General features: G+C 40.8%; 1 protein-coding gene across 10 annotated transcripts in view; it reads right to left on the bottom strand.

Annotated features, from left to right (window-relative positions):
* PEAK1 (pseudopodium enriched atypical kinase 1) overlaps positions 1-23,866 on the bottom strand; it is a 294,851-nt gene that overhangs the window by 6,000 nt on the left and 264,985 nt on the right. For all 10 annotated transcript variants that reach the window (XM_072739138.1, XM_072739143.1, XM_072739141.1 and 7 more), the window contains one exon: positions 16,950-17,695. In XM_072739138.1, coding sequence (XP_072595239.1) covers positions 16,950-17,695 — 746 coding nt within the window. The remainder of the gene's footprint in view (positions 1-16,949; positions 17,696-23,866) is intronic.

Raw genomic sequence — 23,866 nt, 5'->3', positions numbered from 1 at the left:
CGGAGCAAGGCACACTGTGCGAGCTCAGCATGTCTGTGCAAAACACTGAGGAGGGCCACATCTGATCTGGTGTAGCCGCAGGGTTATGGACTCGGAGCAGCTAGGATGTGTGAACAGCTTCTATGAAGTGGATGGAGGTTGGCAGGTGATGGGGAGGGGCCAGTGCAGACTAATCTGACTAACGAACACTCATGACCAGATGATGCAAATGAGAAAGATCTGAACCACGCGCGCTGTCCACGGAGTCCAGGCTGCCACAGAGGCTTGGTGGTCTTGTGCTGCACAAACCTGCACAAAATGACAAAGTTCCTCAACATTCCATTCAATTTCCTCTGCTTTTTCCCAAAGAAAGCGATGATTACAAAATACAGGACTCTTCAAAAATACTCCACATCAGTTTTTCTTTCTCCACGGATGGGGCCAGTCGGCCTAGTATGCCTTCAGCCTACTTACACTTTATCAGCAGGAAATCTCATTTCCACCTCACACTGTACACTTTACAGTGCCTCAGTGAGCCTTCAGCGAGATGGCTATTGTAGGGAACGGACTGTAGGGGGACAAAAATGAGAAATCCTGATGACCACATACACCATGCCTCCTGCACTGTTTTGTCACATTACACAAAAGCACAACTGCAAATGAGAGAGAGCCTAGAATGAAAACCTGCAAATGTGAAACAGAGATCCAGCATTGGGTACAACCTTGCTCTAACAACACAGGCCGATCAACTGCTGACCTCGGTTCCTTCACTGACCTAGTAGGAGTATTGCTTTGCCTGTTGCTACAGAACCAAGACCCATGCACACTCAATGCTGTTACAAATATATGAGAAATGGATTAAATATTTAATATATAAATGCCACCTGGGCCCAAGGTACTCAGAACTCCATGCTATAGGAATCTGCTATGAGCTCTGTCAGGTAGGCCAGGTAATTTATAGCTTGAATTGCTGCAAAAATGTTCACATGCCCAAGAAACCCATTTTGGAGTCTAGAGAGAAATTCAAGAAGGCAACTGTTAAGGTCTTACTATTTTATTTGTGGCTTGTACCCAATTAAATCTTTTCACACTCCCACTCAGCATGGGATCAAAAGAAAATCACTTGTGTTTCTGAGCTAGTAATTTAGGCGGACAGAATGACACCTAGGATGTTCATATTAGAGAAGCTGAGGTACAGAGCAGTTTAATAACCATCTCAGGCACAGATTAGGAGTTCAATTAATTTGAATCCCAATTTAGAATTCCCAAATATCTTTTCTCACCTTATTCATGAAAGCCATGGCTTCCTTATCCCATTATTCATTTTGATTCCAGATTTACACGAGTACCCAAAAACCTTCCTAAACCAATTCCCAGTTGACACTCTTAGGAACTTCTGTACACATTCAGCCCTGAAATGGACTCTGACCTCCACGACGGCTATGAGTATGCATAGTTGGCTGCTGACTGACGGCTTTTTGTGAAGTTTCAAAGTAGAACATATTGGTACTGAATTATGAAAGTGGAAGTGGCTTCCCTTCTATAGTTTTCTCCTTATTACTAAGCCAGTAATTAATTGCCTGTGTTTATAGTCTGAACTAGTTGTAAACTCTTACCAATCAATCATTCCTGTTAATGCTTTTTTCATTTAGCGTCTGGCTTTCTCAGCATCCACCCAAATGAGATAAACAAAGACTCTGGAGACTTTGAACTTCTGTGTTCCCATAAAACACAAGTCTGGAGTCAAATGCAATAAAAGATGTTGGTGACCACAGTTCACCTCTACTTATTACAAGCTTTTAACAAGCTTCTCAGCATAGGTAGGAGAAAGGAAGCAAAAGCAGCCCTCTGTTGTAGCAGGAAAGTGCGCCTCTTCACCAAGCTCTTCAAAAAGAGAAGATATACACTACCCAAAATATACTACCCAAATTTGGAACTCCTGGAAAAATAAGGCAGAAGTTTATACTTTTTTCTTATGTGAGATTTTTTTTTTTTTTCTTATGTGAGATTTTTAATCATCTTCCCCAAAGTGATTTCATCCAAATTTCTTTGGTGGTCTCACCTAGCAGCATTTATTATAAAAGCAGTGATAAAGAATGTTCCTTTGAGGCTGAGCCATAACTCTACCAACTGGCCACTTGGCTTATAGGCAAATGCTGTCATTTGTCCATTTGTCATTTGTCCATTCAGGGACAATAAGGAGGAATGGCATGGCCAGTCCACTATTCAGGTATGATATAATAGGACAGGTTCCACGTGGGAGTCAAGAGGCAGCCCATCATGAAGCTGGTGACCCTCTGAAAAGTAGTTATTCTTCTCTGGCCTCAGTTTCCTCCTCTGTATGATGATGCATGATGAATGCTAGCCCTTCAAAGGGTGTCTTGAATCTATCTGGGGATTATGTGTTTGGTCATTGGCTACCCAGATTTTTTGAAAGGAGGAAAAAGCAAGGTAGATTTTATTTAGAACAGGGAAGTTTTAAGTTCATGCTTAAATTTGTGTCAAGTTTTATTTAGAGAGCAGGGAAGTTGAGGGCTGGAGGCCAGCCAATATGCAGCCCATAGAGACAGGTCCAATCTGCCGGGTGGTGGCTCCCCAGATGGTGATGAGGGGATAGAAGGAGACATGAATGAGACAGAAATAGAAGTTGAAGGTTAAATATTGTCTGGGCATCAATTTGGCTTTTCCTTCACCAAAACACTCAAAAACATAGGCTGCGCTCGCTGCCTCCACAACCCCCCTGGTTCTATACACTCTCTAACTGCATCTGGTATCTGCTCCCTTTACCAAGACTGCATTTTCTTGAGGTTTACTGTAGACTGAAATCCTGCCTTCTCCTTATTCTGCTCAAGCCTTCTGCAATCCTGTATTCTCTGATCCATGGGTCCTGGCCCTCTGCTACTTCTTTTCCTGCTTTGGGTCACTTAGCCCTGCAGGCCTTTTTCTGATGTTGTAGACTCTACGACTATAATCACATACATTCCCACAATTTGAACTAAATCAAGTCTACGATAAAACTGGGCAATCATATTTCTGGTCCTGATCTCTGTTTTGAGTACCAAACCTACATTTGTATCTGGCTATAGTTTTCTCTAGAATTGGCTGTCTGGGCATGCTCCACAAAAAGCTCATCTTTCTGGCTTTTCTGATTCATATTTTAGTTAATGGCATGACTATCCTCCTGGGTTGGTCTCTCATCCTATATCCAGCCTCTCACCAGACATGGTCTACCACCTGCTTCAGCTCTTTTATCACCTGCCCCTTCTTTCCCACTGTTCGGGGGCTCATTATTATTTACCTGGACTACTCCAATAGCATCATGACTGGCTTCCCTTTTGGACTCTTCCGTCATACTTTTCTTCTAAAATCAATGACCTTACGTTATCCCTCTCTTTAAAAATTCTTAGCGGTTTCCCATAAAACACAAAATAAAGTGTAACTTCTTGACTCATCATTCAATGCTCTAAATGTGGTCCTAAATCTGCATAGCCACATTTTTCAATATAAACTATGGTCCCTGCCATGGGGAAGCTCAAGCGTAACAGTGGGGACGGGAGGCGTGTGACTTTAATTGTGCAACAGTATCGCTGTATAATCATACAACTATGGCATGATAGTACAGTGACAGAGAAACCCACGAAGTATAGAGCGGGTACACAGAGAGGAGCTGTCAATATGTTCTCAGAACATCAGAGAAGAAAATTCACAGAGCTGGATTCTTTAAGAAAACATACGAATTTTCTAGGTACATGAGAAGAGAGTGGAGGAATAAATAGGTATCGTTTACTGAATAATTTCTTTGTGCCAAATGATGCCCTGAGCACTATATACATCACTATGTACACACTGACTCCTGTGATTGTTCACAATGGTTTTAAGACGAATGATGTGTTTTCTCCATTTCACATATAAAGATACTGGGCTTAGGAAAGGCAAGTAACTGGACCAAATTAACGTGGCCAATAAGTCGCTAAAGCACAAATTTAAACCCAGGTCTGTCGACCTAAAAGCCCAAATCCTTAACCACTATGTCGACAGTTCTCAAATTTTGTGTAGGAACCCCTCAGGGTGCTTGCTAGCAATGCAGTCTCCCAGGCCTCACGTCCAGAGATTCTGATTCTGTCGGTGTGGGATGCAGCAGGGGAAAGTACATCTCTAGTGAAGCCCCCTCAGGTGGTAGTGAAGTAGGTCTCCTGTACCTGGCCGCAATCTTCCCAGAAGCGCAGTCCAGATAGAGGAAACAGGGTGCGCAAGGTTGGGTAGCATGAAATATGCGCTAGAGGAGGAAACTACAGGGATCAATAACTAAGGATACCAACCCTCAAAAAGCTCAGTGTCAAATGATCTAAAATCTCCAATCCTTTTTCTTTAAATTGAAAAAACATTATGACACCATTAAAAAAAAAAGTCAAAATCCCCTATAATTATCACCACTCTAACATAGAAATTAATTGCATATTACCATTTTGTAGGTGAATTTTTAAAAAGTTATGGTCATACTATTTGGTATTCTGCTCTTTTCATGGGATAGTTTATGAAAAATGTTTTCCATGATTTTATATAGTCTTCATAATTACTATTTAGTTGCCATAAACATTCCATTGGGAATTACCATAATTTATTGTTTCCCTAATATCAGATACTCAGTTTGTTACCAATTTTTGGCAGTACTCAAATTCTTGAGGATGCTAGCATTTAGTAGTTTTCTCTCATAATTTTAAGGAAAAATGTTTACTTCTTTGAAGTAATGAGAAGGAAAGCATGTAAGTGCCGAACCTATCTAAATATGCTCAGACTAGTGCCTAATATTAAAGAACAAGTGATCTAAAAAATGTTGAGCAATAATTTTCCATTATTGTTACTAACAATAATGCACAATTTTATACATATTTTATAATTTAGAAAGGGGTTTCACCACAAAAACAAATGTGCATTATACCAATCTTATGAGGTAGGCAGAGCAGTTGGTATCCTTTCATGTAAAAACCAAGAAATGGGGGCAGCCCCGGTGGCTCAGTGGTTGAGCCTCTGCCTTCAGCCCAGGGTGTGACCCCAAGGTCCCGGGATCGAGTCCCACGTCGGGCTCCCTGCATGGAGCCTGCTTCTCCCTCTGCCTGTGTCTCTGCCTCTCTCTCTCTCTCTGTGTCTATCATGAATAAATAAATAACATCTTTTAAAAAAAAAGCCAAGAAATGTTACATGACTTACTTGGAGAAACACAGAGATTGTTCAGAGTCTGGACCCATGTCAGCTAACTCCAAATCAACTCTTGTTTATTATGTGTTGTGATGTCTTTCAATAGAAGACAATACAACTTCTAAAGCTATTCACACTGAATGAAAACCAGGAGAAGGCTATGGACTGGGGATCCCCGGGGGGCTCAGCGGTTTGGCACCTGCCTTCAGCCCAGGGCGTGACCCTGGAGACCCGGGATCGAGTCCCACATTGGGCTCCCTGCATGGAGCCTGCTTCTCCCTCTGCCTGTGTCTCTGCCTCTCTCTCTCTGTGTCTCTCAGGAATAAATAAAATCTTTAAAAAAAAAAAAAAAGCTATGGACTGAACTGTGTCCTCCCGACATTTGTATGTTGAAGCTCTAAGCCCTGATGTGCCATATTCTTCCCCCGTCCCACCCCCTACATCAGACGCAGTGAGAGGGAAGCTGTGTCTCCAGTCTCCAGACTTGGGAGAAAATACGTTTCTGCTGTCTAGCCACGTGCTCAGTCCACGCTGGTTTGCTATGGCGGCCTGAGCAGACAAGATTTTGGTCCTGAGCCGTGGAGTCCTACTGTGACAAGTATCCAAAAATGTAGAAGCAGCTTTGGAATGGGGTAGAAGCTGAAAGAGTTTTGAGATCCATGACAGTTTCATGAACAGGTTGTTGCTAGAAATATGGACATTACAACGGGTGACTCAGGAGAGGAGTCAGACAGAAATGAGGAACATGTTCTTAGAAACTGGAGAAATGATAAAAGACAAATGACAAAGAACTTGGCTAAACTGTTCCTGTGCAAGGCAGAACTTGTGAGCAATGTAACTGTGTATTGAGCTGAGAGATTTCTAAGCAAAATGGTGAAGGAGTAACTTGTTTCCTATAAATGCAAAAGGGAAGAAGGGAGGAATTGAAGAAGGAATCGGTAAGCAAAAGGAACGAAGGCTTGACGCTCTGGAAAATTCTCAGCCTATCCATGCTGCAACGAAGAGGAGAGCTAGCCCTAAGGAGAACACCAGAGGTGGGCGAGCACCATTAGAGAGGTCGGGGTGAGATCCGTCAGGAGAAGCCAGAAATAGAAAGAGGATTTCCCTGCAAGGACACTGCCAGTTTGAACGAAAAGGATGGGGAAAGCAGGAGGGACTGAAGGGGCGCGGCCAGCCGCCTCGGCCCCAAGGGATGCTCCAGGCCGGAGCTGTTCAGCTCTGGGAGCGGCTCTTGCTCTTCCTCAAAGGGCGGCCGCTGCCGAAGGCGCTGGGGTTGCCTGGGCCTGCGGGGCTATCGCTGCTGCCGTCACAAGCCGAAGAGGTGAGGCTGCCTCCTCCTGGGTTTCAAGGGTAGGGCTGCCTCCAAATCTGGAAAGCTAGGACCCACCGTGCCCAGCACCTCAGGGGCAGGCTCCCCTCGCGGAGAGCCACGTGCAGGAGGCGTCGGGGAGGTGCTGCGGCAGGCCCTGCAGAGGGCCCGGGAGCGGGGGGGAGTGGGGGCGGCACCCCCGTCCCAGGCCCCGCGGCTACACCGCTCAGCCCGAGCATCGTCTGTGAACCTTCACATCCAATAGAAGTTGCCTGGCTACAGTCAACAAAACTAAAAGACAACCTACAGAATGGGAGAGGATATTTGCAAACGACATATCAGATAAAGGGCTAGTTTCCAAAATCTATAAAGAACTTATTAAACTCAACACCAAAGAAACAAACAATCCAATCATGAAATGGGCAAAAGACATGAAGAGAAATCTCACAGAGGAAGACATGGACATGGCCAACATGCACATGAGAAAATGCTCTGCATCACTTGCCATCAGGGAAATACAAATCAAAACCACAATGAGATACCACCTCACACCAGTGAGAATGGGGAAAATTAACAAGGCAGGAAACAACAAATGTTGGAGAGGATGCGGAGAAAAGGGAACCCTCTTACACTGTTGGTGGGAATGTGAACTGGTGCAGCCACTCTGGAAAACTGTGTGGAGGTTCCTCAAAGAGTTAAAAATAGACCTGCCCTACGACCCAGCAATTGCACTGTTGGGGATTTACCCCAAAGATTCAGATGCAACGAAACGTCGGGACACCTGCACCCCGATGTTTCTATCAGCAATGGCCACAATAGCCAAACTGTGGAAGGAGCCTCGGTGTCCATCGAAAGATGAATGGATAAAGAAGATGTGGTTTATGTATACAATGGAATATTACTCAGCGATTAGAAACGACAAATACCCACCATTTGCTTCAACGTGGATGGAACTGGAGGGTATTATGCTGAGTGAAATAAGTCAATCGGAGAAGGACAAGCAGTGTATGTTCTCATTCATTTGGGGAATATAAATAATAGTGAAAGGGAATATAAAGGAAGGGAGAAGAAATGTTGGGAAATATCAGGAAGGGAGACAGAACATAAAGACTCCTAACTCGGGGAAACGAACTAGGGGTGGTGGAAGGGGGGAGGAGGGCGGGTGTTGGAGGGGAATGGGTGATGGGCACTGAGGTGGACACTTGACGGGATGAGCACTGGGTGTTTTTCTGTATGTTGGTAAATTGAACACCAATAAAAATTAATTAAAAAAAAAAAAAAAAAAAAAAAAAAAAAAAAAAAAAAAAGAAAAGCAGTCAATCTAAAACAAAGATCTCTGCTGAGAAAAGACTGTTCTAATAAAGACCAAACTTTGAAAGATAAAAAAAAAAAAAAAAAAAAAAAAAAAGAAGTTGCCTGGCTAGGCTTTGGCCTTGCTTGGGATCCGTTACCCCTTCTTGCCTTCTGATTTCTCCCTTTTAGAATGGGCCTATCTACCCGCTGCCTACCCACCACTGTATTTTTTTTTTTAATTGAAGTTAATTGACATAGTGTTACAGTAGTTTCAGGTGCAAGGACTCAACAGTTCTATGTATTACTCAGCGCTCATCACTCTAAGTATATTTTACAATCCCCTTCACCTATTTTATCCATCCCTCCTTCCAGCGTCCCCCCAGCCAGAAAGTACCAGTTTATTCTCTGTATTTGAGGGTTTTTTTTGTCTCTTTTATCATTTCATTTGTTTTGATTTTAAATTCCACGTATGAAAAAAAAAATAAATTCCACGTATGAGTGAAGTCATATGGGATTTGTCTCTCTACCTGACTTATTTCACTTAGCACTCTACCCTCTAGATCCGTCCATGTTGTTGCAAATGGCAAGATTTCATCCTTTTCTAGGCTGGGTAATATTCCATTGTGTATATATTACATCTTCTTTAATCACTCATCTGTTGATAGACACCTGGGCTGTTTCCATACCTGGGCTACTGTAAATAATGCTGCAACAAACATAGGGGTGCACAGATCTTCTCAAATTAGCGTTTTCATTTTCTTTGGCCACCACTGTATTTTGGAAGCATGTAACTTGTCAGTGTCATAGGCTTACAGCTTGGAGAAGAAATCGGCCTCAGGATGAATCAGCCCCTGAGTTACACCCATATCTGATTTAGATGATATTTAGATGAGACTTTGGACTTTAGACTTTAGAGTTAATGCTGGAATGATTTAAGACCTTTGGGCCTATTGGGATGAACTGAATATATTTTGTATGTGATAAGAACCTGAACTGGGGGGTGGGGAGGGTCAGGGGCCGAATGCTACAGACTGAATTCTGAGTCCCCAAAATTTGTATGTTAAAGTGCTAACCCCTAAGATATTGTGATTTATAAAAAAAAAAGATCAAATATATATTTCTCAAATATATTTGGTCTTCATTCACCAGTTCCTGACTCACAGCAACCCAGACCCTTGGAATTTCGTAAGTATTGAGAGTGACCATGGTGTTTCTTATTATGTTAATATGATAACTTTTGGACCCTACTTAGGGATGGGAGCTGCTTGCCAGGGGAACCAACCATGCACGTGATTGAAGGGCTGGAACTTGCAATCCCACCCTGGACCTCCAACCTCCTCCGCAGAAGCAGAGTGCCTGGAAGTTGAATCAATAGGCAACCACCAATGATTTAATCAATCACGCCTATGTAATGAAGCCTCCATAAACCCTCTAAAGGACAGAGTTTGAAGAGCTTTTGGGTTGGTGAACATAAGGAGATTTTGGGGGGTGTGGTGCACCTGGAAGCTTTGTGCCCTTTCTCCTTGCTCTTTGCATCTCTTCAATCTGACTGTTTTTGAGTTATATCCTTTTCTTTTTTTAAAAAAATATTTTAAAATATTTTTTATTTATTTTTTAAGATTTTATTTATTTATTCATGAGAAACATAGAGAGAGAGAGAGAGAGGCAGAGACACAGGCAGAGGGAGAAGCAGGCTCCAGGCCGGGAGCCGAATGCAGGACTCGATCTCGGATCCCGGGATCACTACCTGAGCCCAAGGCAGGTGCCCAACTTCTGAGCCCCCCAGGTGTCCCAACAACCTGGGCTTGTGACTGTGTTTGATGTTTGCGGAGGGGGTAGACCTGTGAGATATAGTGCTGTCCCAAGGTAGAGAAGTTGAATTGAAGTGAATGGTAGGACATCCTTTTGGTGTCAAAGAATTGTTTGGTGTTGTGTGGCAAGTGTGGTTCCCACCTCCACTGGAAACTGAGTCTCAGAACACAGTTTAATCTTTAATTGGACCATATTTGGAGACAGGATCTATAAAGAGACAGGATCTATAAGGTGAAATGTTCGTAAGGGAGAGGCCCTGATATGGATCAGTATCCTTATAAGAAGAGACCCCAGAGAGCCTCCATGCCCCTTGGCCATGTTAGGGACACAGGGAGAGGGCAGCCATCTGCAAGCCAGAAAGAGTTCTTACTAGAAACTAAATCAGCCAGAAGCTTCATCTCAGACTTTCCAGCCTTCAGAACTGTGACAAAATTAATTTCTATCGTTGAAGTCACCCAGTCTATGGTATTTTGTTGTAACAGTCTGAGCAAACTAAGACAATGCCCAAAATAACAATCTTGGCACTCTATCACTGCAGTGGACTTGGCATTTAAGGGAGTGGTATCCTTTGGCTTTCAAATTGCTAGATTCTAGTGCTGATTCCTTTTGCACCATTTTAAAGACCTTTTAGTCTCTTCAAGAGGCAATCACACGTGTTAGCCTACTCTAAATTCTGTTAGTATGGGAAGGGGTATTTTAAGAAGACAAATGGTAAAAACTTGTTTGTGTGAGCCAACCGTTGTTCTCTTTTGCTTACGTCTGCAAAGGTGGGATTCACAGCGTCCTGGTAGTTTATTCCTCTAAGGTTGCACAATCAATTGGGCGCTTCTAGAAACACCCAGAGGGTCTTCAAGGAGACATTTATATTCACCATTTAGTGTAAAACATCCTTTCCCAAACCTGCCAACAACTCCCAGTATATAACCACTTGCCACCTGTTCTTTGGAGATTGCTTCTGCATCATTACAAGCAAAGAAATCAATACTAGACCATTGATTTGGGAAAGAGACAAGGTTGCACGGCAATAAGACATAAAGTTAGTCAAGCCCTACTTCTCAATTGTTTTGAAAGAATAGATAGTTCAATGCCCCATTCCGAAATAGGTACTCATCCTGCACTGGCAATCTTGTAGCAATAAAGGCCCAAGACAGATGAGGCGCCCTAACCCCAATTGACTTAACAGCTCGAGTGCTACACAGAATCTCAAAATGCCTTTTTTAAGACTCCACAGTAATGTATTAACTAGAATCCAGCTCCCCTCTCTGCAGTCTATCCCTCAGTTTAATTTAAAAAGTGTGGGCTGGGGCCGAGGGTCACTCTGCCAGCACCACCAGACAGCTGAGTGGGATGGGTGCTGCAACGCAGAGAGCCACAGCTGACGGTCTGGTCCAAATATCTATTCTGTCTTGACAGACAGGTAAGGCCAATCGTTTACCCTATCCATTAATTTACTAAGACACCATCTGGTCTTTCTAAGCCAAATTAACATGTAAAAGTCATTGAGATATGTTAATTGGTTTTGAACCAGGAAATAGAATCAATAAAAAGGGACTAGGAATGAAGAACATTACCTGTTTATCTAGAACTTTGTGTTTTAAAAAACTGTTTCACTTGCATTAGCCCCAATCCCGCAGATTACCACTGTAAACATGTGAAAGAGGAAGTTGAGGCTCTGAAAGTAACCTAGGGAAGACAGTATGGGAGAGCGAAAGGAGGGAACACTTATCACAGATGTTTTACTCTCTTTTAGCCAAACAGCCAAAGATGAGCAACATTAATTATCCTCTTTTAAAGCTAAGGAAATTGAGACTCAGAGTAGCAACTTGAGACAAAGCTACTAAGTAGCAGAGCCAGGACTTGAACCCAGATCTTTTGGACTTCAAAATCCATTCTTTACTGGGTTCCAGTTTAAGATGGTAGGAAGATCTGAACTCCCCTCCTCTCATGGACACACCGATTATACAGCCACACATGGAACAATTTTCTCTTAAAAAAATCTAAACAGGAAGAAAACCACATCGACATGAGTAAGAGAGAACGGGACACAATCTTGCCATAAACCCCACCCACGGTGTGGCATCCCATCACAGGGAGGGAACTCCAGAGCTGGAGCCTCTCCCTGAGGAATGAAGGGTTTAAATCCTACAACAGATACCCCAACCTTTAGGACATACATACACTTGAGAGACAAGCCTCGGAAACAACTAACTTTGAAACCCAACAGGGCTTTGCGCCCTGAGACCCACAAGACCATAGCGATCTGAAAACCCCTCTCAAAGGACCTACCCACTGGGACTTACCCAAGAGGCAGCCAGTTGTGCCTGGACTGAAGTGAAGGCAGCTGTCCTGCTATATTGGAGCACCGGTGTGAGAGGAAAGCACTGGTAGGAGGGGCAGACATCTAATTTAACACCTCCATCCAGGAGCCTGCGGGGCACCTTCCAGGGACAAAGGCTGGCAGATACCACCTTCATGCTCTCCCTTTGCCGGGCTCTGGGGCACCAGTTTCCCACAGAATGGAATGTTTACGTGTGTCTGGTGGCCTGATTTTTATGGCTGTTGTCGAGGGGGTGCCTCTTGACTGCCTGGCTCTGGAAGCTGGGAGTTTGTTTTCTGGGTCCCACAGAACTGTAATAATTGGTAGCACACCAAAAAAAGCTTGTACCCCTATCTGGCACCTTGAATTCTGTGACTACTATAAGGGGACACCCCTACATCATCTGGCTCTGGCAGCCAGGGGGACTTCTGCTCATGGGTCCCACAAAACTGCAACCAATGGAGAAAGAGTTCTTTCTTATAAAGTTATCACCCCCAGGGCAGAGCAAGAGGTAACAGATCCAGGAAAGCTCAGTCTTTCTGTGAACGAGGCCTATTAACTAATCATGGGCTGACTATAAACCTCTCTAGAAACCTCTGCCATGCTCCAGAGTGCCAGTGCCTCCTGGAGGGGAGCTGCATTCATAACTCCGGCTCTGGTTTTTGTCTGGACTCCCAGCGTATATGGCTACTGCCCAGAAAATGCTCCTTAATCACCTGGCTCTGGTGGCCGGAGAGCCTGCATTCCCGGGTCCCATACGACTGTGGTAAAGAGACAGTTATTGGTAGGCTTCCACTCTCAGACCACTGCACAGAAAGTAGTCTGACGTAGCACATTCCCTAGTTTTTCTGTGAAAAAGGCTTCTTTGATTGTCCTGGAACACTGGCCCGAGGGACAGAATTCAGGTCTGGCACATATGTAGTGGCCTACAGAGCTTCTCTGAAGGAACACAGGTTATGGACACCATCTTGGTGCTTTCTCTCTGCCTTGCTCCAGCTCACCAGTATCACACAACATACCCTTGTTGTGAGCCCTGATGTCTGTAACTGCTTTCCAGGGCGTACCTCCAGATCTGCTTATGCTTGCAGTCCACAGGACTGTGTACATTTGCATATTTTTAAAAGCTGATGCCTGAGGGTCTGGCTTCTATTCAGCCTGAATCTAGGTGCTGAGATTCTCCCTTTGGGACAATGATAGGTCTTGGCATATTCTCAACTACTGGGAGCTATTAAAAATATAATAGGCTGCTTGAACAGGCACAAAGGTTTGAGAGATGACAAAAAGCTAGGGCAGGGTGGAATGACAAGGTCCATCTAGATGAGCTCACCCCTTTAATGCTGAGAGAGGTACTGTATGGAAACAGAGACTCAAGCTAAATGAAAAGAAAAAAAACCACGGAAGAATATGTATCAAATGAAAGGACAAGATAAAACTCTAGAAAAAGAATCTTGAGGAAATAGAATAAGTAATTTACCTGATAAAGAGTTCAAAGTAATGGTCATAAAGATATTCACTGAACTGGGGAGAAAAATGGATAAACACAGAGAGAACTTAAACAAAGTGATGGAAAATATAAGAAAGTACTAAACAGAAGCTACAGAGCTGAGTACAATAACTGAATTGAAAAATACACCCAGGGGTTCTGGGTCACCTGGCTGGCTCAGTTAGCTAAGTGTAATATATAATATACAATATTATATGTAATATATGTAATATGTAATATAATGCCACTCTCTCTAGCTTGCAAAGTGTCTGCTGAAAAATCTATTGAGAGTCTTGTGGGGGGGCTCCCCTGTATATAACAAGTTGTTTTTCTCTTGTAGTTTTTAATATTTTCTCCTTGTTTTTAACTTTTGACATTTTAATTATAATATGTCTTGGTGTGGATCACTTTAAGTTCCTCTTATTTGGAACTCTCTGGGCTTTTTGGATCTGAATGTCTGCTTATTTCCCCAGGTTAGGGAGATTTTCAGCCATTATTTCTTCAGATAAGATTTCTATCCGTTTCTCTCTCTCTCTTTTTTTTTTCCCTAGGAGTCCCATGATACAAATGCTGTCCATTTGATGCTGTATATCCCTTAAGCTGTCTTCACTTCTTTTATTTGTTTCTGCTGCCCTGATTCAGTGATTCTACTACTCATCTTTTTTTTTTTCTACTACTCATCTTTGAGTTGACTGACCTTTTCTTTTACTTCATCTAGTCTGCTGTTGAACCCCTATAGTGCATTTTTCATTTGTTGTTGGTTTTTTAAAAATTTTTATTTATTTATTCATGAGAGACACACATACACACACACACAGAGAGAGAGAGAGAGAGAGAGAGAGAGAGAGAGAGGCAGAAACACAGGCAGAGAGAGAAGCAGGCCTCCTGCAAGGAGCCGGACATGGGACTCAATCCCGGGATTATGCCCTGAGCTGAAGGCAGATGCTCAACCACTGAGCTACCCAGGCATCCCTGTTTTTCATTTGTTTTTGTTTGTTTTTTAAGATTTTATTTATTTGAGAAAGAGGGAGAGAGGGACAAGCAGACTCCCCACCAAGGAGAGACCCCAACATGGGGCTTGATCTCAGGACTCTGAGATCATGATGTGAGCCAAAGTCAGACACTTAGCTAACTGAGCCAACCAGGTGACCCAGAACCCCTCTGATGTATTTTTCAATTCAGTTATTGTACTCAGCTCTGTAGCTTCTGTGTAGTACACTTTCTTATATTTTCCATCGCTTTGTTGAAGTTCTCTCTGTGTTCATCCATTTTTCTCCCCAGTTCAGTGAATATCTTTATGACCATTACTTTGAACTCTTTATAATTATAAAGTTATTCAGAAGTGAAGGGGAAAGTTTTTTTTTCAGACAAGCAAAAGCTAAACAAGTTCACCACTACTAAATTGGCCTTACAAGAAATGTCAAAGGAACTTCTTTAACCTGAAAAGAAAATGCACTAATTAGTAACAAGAATACATATTAAAGAATAAATCTCACTAAAAAGGTCAACATACAGTAAAGTTAGTGGGTCAATCACTTATAAGAGCTAGTATAAAGACTGAAAGACAAAACTAGTAAAAATAACTATGATTACAACAATCAGTTAAGGGACGGATATACAAAATAAAAAGATGTAAATTGTGACATCAAAAACAAAATTTTCGAAAAAGAAACCAAAGAATGTGCTGAGGGAGAGCAATGATTTTGAGCTTTACAATGGAATGAAACTTAAATTGTAACCACCTTAAAATAGACTTTTATAGATATAAGTTGTTATATGTAAGCTCATGGTAACCATAAAGCAAAAACACAAAAGATAAAGGAATATAAGCATACCACTAAAGAAACCACAAAGGAAGAGGGATGACCTATAAAAAAGCCCCAAAGAATTACAATATTGGCAGTAAGTATGCAGCTATCAATAATTACTTCAAATGTAAATGGATACATTTTCTAATTCAAAGATACACATCACTGAATGGATAAGAAACCAAGACCCAACTACATGCTATTTGAAAGAGATTCACTTTAGATGTATGGACACATAGACTAAAAGTGAAGGGATGAGAAAAGATATTCCATGCAAATGAAAACCAAAACAAAGCTAGAGTAGCTATACTTATATCAGACAAAATAGACTTTAAAACAAAGACTGTAGTAAGAGACAAAGAAGGGGGTTACATAATGATAAAAGGCTCAACCCAAGAAGAGGCTATAACATTTGTTAATATTTATGCACCCAAAATGGGAGGACCTAAATATATAAAAAAGATACTAACAGACCTATACAAAGAAATCGACAGCAACAATAATAGTAAGAGACTTACATCAATGGATTGATCATCCAGACAAAAAAATCAACAAGGAAACATCGGCCGTAAATGACACAGTAGACCAGATGGGCTTAACAGATATATACATAACATTCCATTCAAAAGCAAAGGAATATGCATTCTTCCGAAGTATATACATAGAACATTTTCCAAGACAGATCATATGATAGGCCAAAAAACAAGTCTTCATAAATTTAAGAGGACTGAAATTTTATCAAGCATCTTTTCTGGTATGAAATTAGAAACTGATTACACAAGGAAAACTGAGAAATTCATAAATTTGTAGAGATTAAATAACATGCTACGCTACTGAACAAGCAATGGGTCAAAGAAGAAATCAAGAGAATTAAAAAGATACCTTGAGATAAATGAAAATGGAAATGTAACAAAGTCCATGCTTTATTTATTACACTGATGACGCCTATTTACAGTGAATGCAATTGGACAAGAATTCTTGATGTTAAGAATTTTAACCTTCTTGAAGTAGTGGTTTGTCTGGAATGGGTTATGTACAATTAAGAAATTAATCTGTGACATAATGGTTAAAGTGTAGGCTATGGAATCAGAGATCTGTGTTTAAATCCCAGCTCAACGAATTGCTAGGTGTGTGGCCCTAAGCAAGTCAGCTTACCAGTCTGAGCTTTATTTTCCTCATTTGTCAAATGGATAAAAAGATCTTAACCTCGTAAGGTTGATGTAAAGATCAAATTATGTAACACCAATAATGTTCCTGGCACATCAACAAACATTGGTTATTTTCCTCTATAAAAATGTTTCTCCGAGCAGCTCGGCTGGCTCAGCGGTTTAGCACCGCCGTAGGCTCAGGGCGTGATCCTGGAGACCCGGGATTGAGTCCCACGTCAGGCTCCCTGCCTGGAGCCTGCTGCTCCCTCTGTCTGTGTCTCTGCCTCTCTCTCTGTGTGTGTGTCTCTCATGAATAAATAAATAAAATCTTAAAAAAAAATGTTTCTCCAAGAAGCAGAAGAGTTCTAGAGTAGGGGCAGACAAGGGTCTCTTATTTGTTAGAGAATAAAGACAGAAACATGGAGTGAAAGACACATAACAGACCTATTTGTACAGACAGCTTCTGCAAACAATCACAGCTTACTATAATATTTGGTGTAAGGTAGACAATCGATGACTTTTTGCTGAGTGGAGGAAAGAAGAACAGACCCATCCCAATAACAGTGTGTTGGATAAGATTAAAATCAGATTTATATTTTCTTACCTTGACTGCATAGTTATTAAGTGGATCTTTTGCATATGAAGCCGTGTAGTAAACTGCATCACCTGCCTCACAACATGGCTTGTCACTGGTTAGCCTGAAGTCTGACCAGCTGTCCACCCCAAAACGGAGCTGGTCTTTCTGTCCAGCCATGAAGAGGTCTTCACATTTTATAGCCAGTTTCTTCAAGGCATCTGTATGAAGGCTTCGGATTTTACCCATTACTTCTTCCCGATTCTCAAGTCCTCGATAAAGTGCTTGTCTCTGTGGCTTCTGCAAGCCTCGGCCCTGTCTGCAAGAGGGACCACGCCGGCTGGACAGGGACTCCATACTGTTGGAAAATCTATCCTTAATACTGAGAGTGGTTAAGCTGGAGATACTGTTTGTTGCTGAGGGAACAGGTTTCTCCTTGTGTAGAGGTCTTTCCAAGGAGTCATAAGACTCAATGTCCAGTCCTTTGAGTTCATAACTGACGGAAGAGCCAGCACTACTGGCATCCCAGTTGGGGTCGATATCATAGGTGGGATTAGCCATTACACAAAGACTCGTTTCCATGGATTTTTGGAGGTCTTTGGGGATTGGTTCTGTATTGGCTCTTATGATCATTTTCTTTGGCAGTGGGGGTGGCGTAGGTTGGGACGCATTAGGTGCTTCTTGGTCTGTTTTCCCATTAAAGACAATGGCATCATCCAAAGTTCCCTTAGGCTGCCGTGGATGCTTGGGTGGTATCATGGCTGCTCTAGATTGCCCTGTATTGTTTTAAAAGAAAGAAAGAAAAATAATAGTTAAGTTTTTGTTCTTGTTACATAATTGAAACTTAAGGAGAAATAAATACTGTGGCCATAAGACTATATGAAGTCAATGCCTTAATTCAAAACGGTTGGAGAAAAGCAACCAAAGACTTGGTGGGAGCAATAAAATATGAACAATGTCTCAGCATTTCTGTGCCAGAGAACAGGGTAATGGGCTTTGTTTTCAAAAAAAAGAACTGAGATTATCCACTCCTGCCCCCAAGAGTACTGTATTTATACTTACTAGAATGTGAAGGAGTGACAGACACTCAAATAATTTCACTGTGACACAGTAGAGATTAAAGCATGTGTAGATTAAGGAAAATACTTGGAAGCATTAAAAAACAAACAAACAAACAAACAAACAAACAAACAAACAAACCGAAACTAGCAATGGGACCACTAGACTGATGCTCAGAAGATACTATTCTGTTCTTTTAATCTTGTTCCAAAGTTACACTGTATTGTATATAGCACTCATCATTTTCAATCCAATACATATGAATACAATTTCATAAACCATGTTATTTTATTTCACTACAGAAATGGATTCTAGCTGGTCTTAAACTGGTTTATGTATGAATTCTTGTGATTGGGATAAGGGAAACAACATACATGAGCAGTCAACTGCTGTTCCAAACATCCTTCACAAGCTCTTCTTACATGATTGTTTTATTTTTTGGGATATAATATATAAACTGTGATTTGAGCAATACTACTTAAAAATTTTTTTTAATTTAAAATTTTAGATTTATATTCAATTTGCCAACATATAGCATAATGCCCAGTGCTCATCACATCACATGCAAACAATATTGCTTTTGAACATTTCTTACAAGCCCTAGTTATAGATCCAATAATCTCTGCTTCCTTTCTAGCACTTGCACTTAGAAGATAATACAGATGTGTGAAAATGAAAACACAACAGCCCAAAATCTTTGGGATGCAGCGAAATCAGTTCTAAGAGGGAAATGTATAGCAATACAGGCCTACCTCAAGAAGCAAGAAAATGCTTAAATAAAACAATCTAACCTTACATCTAAAGGAGCTAGAAAAAAGAAGAACAAATAGAACCCAAGATGAGTAGAAGCAAAGAAATAATAAAGATTAGAGCACAAATAAATGGCATAGAGAAGTAAAAAAGAAAAAAAAATCAGTGAAACCAAGAGATGGTTCTTTCAAAAGATAAACAAAACTGATAAACCCTCAGCCAGACTCATTAAGAAAAACAAAGAGAAAGAACCCAAATAAAAGCAGAAACAAGAGAGAAGTAACACTCTCTCGATAGAAATACAAAGGAATATAAGAGAATACTACAAAAAGTTATATGCCAACAAATTAAACAACTAGAAGAAATGAATAAATTCCTAGAAACATACAATCTTTCAAAACTGAATCAGGAAGAAACAGAAAATCTGAACAGATCGACTATAAGTAATGAAATTGAATTGGTAATAAAAAAAAAAATCCAACAAACAGAAGTCCAGGACCAGATGGGTTCATAGATAAATTCTACCAAACTTTTTTTTTTTTTTAGATTTTATTTATTTATTTATGAGAGACAGAGAGAGAGAGAGAGGCAGAGACACAGGCAGAGGGAGAAGCAGGCTCCCCGTGGGGAGCCCGATGTGGGACTTGATCCCGGGACCCCAGGATCACACCCTGAGCCAAAGGCAGTCGCTAAACTGCTGAGCCACCCAGGGATCCACTCTACCAAACATTTATTTATTTATTTGTTTGTTTGTTTTAAAATATTTTATTTATTTATTCATGAGAGACACACACACACAGAGAGAGAGAGAAAGAGAGAGAGAGAGGCAGAGACACAGGCAGAGGGAGAAGCAGGCTCCATGCAGGGAGCCCCAACGTAGGATTCAATCCCGGGTCTCCAGGATCATGCCCTGGGCTGAAGGCGGCGCTAAATCGCTGAGCCACCCGGCTGCCCTCTACCAAACATTTAAAGAAGAGATTAATATATATTCTTCTCAAACTATTCTAAAAATTGAAAAGGAAGGAAAGCTTCCAAATATATAATATAAATAAACACGAGGCCAGCTTCACCCTAATACTAATACCAGACAGACACTGCAGAAAAAGGGGAGAGAGAGCGAGAGAGGGAGAGAGAGAGGGAGAGAGAGAGAGAGAAACCATACGCCAATATCCCTGATGAACATAGATACAAATATCTTCAACAAAATATTAGCAAACTAAATTGAACAATACATTAAAGAATCATTCACCATGATCAAATGAGATTTATTCTGGGGATGCAAAGATGGTTCGATATTCACAAATCAATCAATGTAGATATAGCACATCAACAAAACGAAGGATAAAAATCATATGATCATGTTAATAGATGCAGAAAAAGCATCTATCAAAACCCAACATCCATTCATGATAAAAACTCTTAATAAAGTGGGCTTAGAGGAAACATATCTCAACATAATAAAGCCTTATATGAAAAACCCATAGGTAACACCATACTCAATGGTGAAAACTGGACCTTTCCCTCTAAGATCAGGGACAAGACAAAGATGTCCACTCTTGCCACCTTTATGTACCAAAGTACTGGCCACAGTAATCAGATAAGAAAAAGAAATGAGGCATCCATATTGGGAAAGAAGTTAAACTGTCACAATTTGCAGACGACATACTATACATAGAGAACCTTAAAGATTCCACTAAAAAACAACTAGAAGTAATAAATGAATTCAGGAAAGTTGCATGATACAAAATTAGTACCCTGAAACTGTAGTGCCTCTATATACTAATAATGAAGTCGCAGAAAAGAAATTAAGAAAACAGTCCCATTTATAATTGCACCAAAAGCTTAGGAATAAACTTAACCAAAAAGGCGAAAGGCCTGCAGTCTGAAAACTATAAGACACTGATAAAGGAAAATGGATATGATACAAATAAATGGACAGATATTCCATGCTCATGGATTAGAAGAATTAATATTGTTAAAATGTCTATATTACCCAAAAGAATCTACAGGTTAAATACAATCCCTATCAAAATACCAACACTATATTTCACAGAACTAGAAAAATAATCCCAAAATTTGTATAGAACCACAGTAAACACCAAATAGCTAATGCAATCTTGAGAAAGAAAAACAAAGCTGGAGGCACCACAATTTCAGATTTCAAATTACACTGAGAAGCTTTAGTAATCAAAACAATATAGTGCTGACACAAAAACAGACACAGAGATCAACAGAGCAGAATAGCCCAGAAACAAACCCAAAATTATATGATTATTTAATCTGTGACAAAAGAGGCAAAATATCCAAGGGGAAAAGATAGTCTCTTCAGTAAATGGTGCTGGGAAAACTGGACAGCTATTGTAAAAGAATGAAACTGGACCACCTTTTAATACCATACACAAAAATAAACTCAAAATGAATTAAAAGACCTATATGTGAGACCTGAAACCAAAGAAATCCTAGAAAAGAACACAGGCGGTAATTTCTTTGGCATCAGCTATAGTAATACTTTTCTAGATGTGTTTTCTAAGGCAACAAAAGCAAAATCAAACTATTAGGACTATACCAAAATAAAAAGCTTTTGTACAGCAAAGGAAACCATCAACTGAACAAAAAGGCAACCTGCTGAATGGGAGAAGATATTTGCAAATGATATGTCTTAGAAGGGATTAATATCCAAAACATATAAAGAATTTATACAACTCAACAACAAAAACCCAAACAATCTAACGAAAAGATGGGTAAAGGACCTAAATAGATAAAGAAAACATACAGATGGTCAACAGACACATGAAAAGGTGCTCAACATCAATCATCAGGGAAATGCAAATCAAAACCCCAATGAGATATTACCTTACATCTGTCAGGGCTAAAATAAGAAAGATAAGGAATGACGAATGTTGGCAAGGATGCAGAGAAAAAGGAACCCTCATATACTGTTGGGGGGAATGTAAATTGGTACAGCCAATGGGAACTAGAATGGAGGTTCTTCAAAAAATTAAAAATAGAAATACCACATGATCCAATAATTTCACTTGGGTATTTAACCAAACATAAAAAAGGATGAGATCGTGCCATTCGAGGTATCATGAATGGTATTATGCTAAGTGAAGTAAGACTGAGAAAGACAACACAGGATTTAATTCATAAGTGGAATCTAACCTCCCTCCCCAACAAACAAATGAAAAACCCAAATGAATAAACAAAAGGTAGAATGAGACTATAAACACAGAGAACAAATGGATGGATGCCAGAGGAGAGAAGGGTCGGGGTCTGGGCAAAATGGGTTGAAGGGGAGTGGGAGATACAGACTTCCACTTACGGAATGAATAAGTAAGTCATGGAACAAAAAAGGATGGAATAAGGAATATAATCAATGCTATTGTAACAGTGGTGCAGTGGGAGATGTTTAGCTACTTAGCTACGCCCGTGGTAAACACAGCATAATGTATAAACAAATACACCTGTGATCAATTAATTACGTCTTTGGACTTACTCTATAAAGGGGAGAAACATTATTTTTTTAAAGACAGAGAAATATTACCATGGAACTTTTATAAAAGTTGTTATAATTAGTAATGTTATTAAAATGAGGCCTTGGGACACCTGGGTGGCTCAGTGGTTGAGTGTCTGCCTTTGGCTTAGGTCGTGATCCCGGGGTCCTGAAATTGAGTCCTGCATCAGACTCCCCACAGGAGGCCTGCTTCACCCTGTGCCTATGTCTCTCTCTCTCTCTCTCTCTCTGTGTCTCTCATAAAAAAAAATAAAAATAAAATAAAATAAAATCTTTAAAAAAACAATTAAAATGAGGACTTACTGAATATCTTAGAATAAGAGTATAATGCTGTTATGGGATGAGTTACATTCTCTCTCCCAAAATGTTGAAGTCATAACCCCTGGTACCTGTGAACTAGAGTCTTTGTAGAGGTAATCAAGTTAAGAGGAGGTCATTAGGGTGGACTTTAATCCAATATGACTGATGTCCTTATAAAAAGAGGAAACATCATATAAAAAGAGACAAAAGGGAGAACACCATGTGGTGACAGGGACAGAGAATGGCAGCTGCAAGCCAAGGATGTCAAGGATTGATAGCCACCACCAGCCACTAGAAGAGGTAAGGAAGGATTCTATTCAGAGCCTCAGAGAAAGCATGGCTTTGCTGACACCTTGACTTCAGACTTCTAGCCTACAAAACTGTTAAGAGAATAAATTTCTCTTGTTTTAAGGCATGCAGGTTATGCTACTTTATGACAGCAGCCCCATGAAACTAATACATGCTCCTATTGATGGTCAGATAGAATAAAAGGCAGAAGAACAGATGGTCTTGAAGATAATAATGAATCGAGAAGGTTGCTTGTTTTTATTAAAATCATGTCCTTGTAGAAAAGCCTAGGGTGGGCACCAATATAAACTGTGGAATATATTGTTAGTATTCCACAATACTATTCTTATTTATGCAACTCTCTCCAAGACCACCTAGAGGTTTATACAAACCATGACAATATCTATAGCAAACCTAAAGACTATCTTTCTTCACCAATGGCATTTGGCAAATAAACATTTTTTTTTTTTAAGATTTTACTTATTTATTTATGAGGGACACAGAGACAGAGAGAGAGGCAGAGACACAGGCAGAGTGAGAAGCAGGCTCCATGCAGGAAGCCCAACGCGGGACTCGATCCCAGGTCTCCAGGATCATGCCCTGGGCTGAAGGCAGCGCTAAACCGCTGAGCCACCGGGGCTGCCCAAATAAACATTTTTTACAGGGAAGAGCATTACATTACATATAAACAAAAAATGAGTGTGCGCACGTGCGCGTGTATGTGTACAGCATAAAAATGAGAGAGACAAAGAATATAAGAATGCTAAGAGAACCAGGACTTTGCTTGATTCATTATTGTATACTCTATGTCAAGACAGGGCTTGGATATAAAAGATGCTCAATAAATGTTTCTTGGGTGTCTGGGTGGCTCAGTCAGTTAAGCATCCAACTCTTGATTTCGGCTCAGGTCATGATCTCAGGGTCATGGGATGGAGCCCCACATCTCACTCCAAGCTCAGCGGGGAATCTGCTTGATATTCTCTCCCTCTTTCTCTGCCCCTCCTCCTACTTGTCCACATACTCTTTCTCTCTCTCT

The sequence above is a fragment of the Vulpes vulpes genome, chromosome 15, assembly GCF_048418805.1.
Source record: "Vulpes vulpes isolate BD-2025 chromosome 15, VulVul3, whole genome shotgun sequence".
Lineage (NCBI taxonomy): Eukaryota > Metazoa > Chordata > Mammalia > Carnivora > Canidae > Vulpes > Vulpes vulpes.
This window is presented reverse-complemented; position numbering and strand designations above follow the sequence as displayed.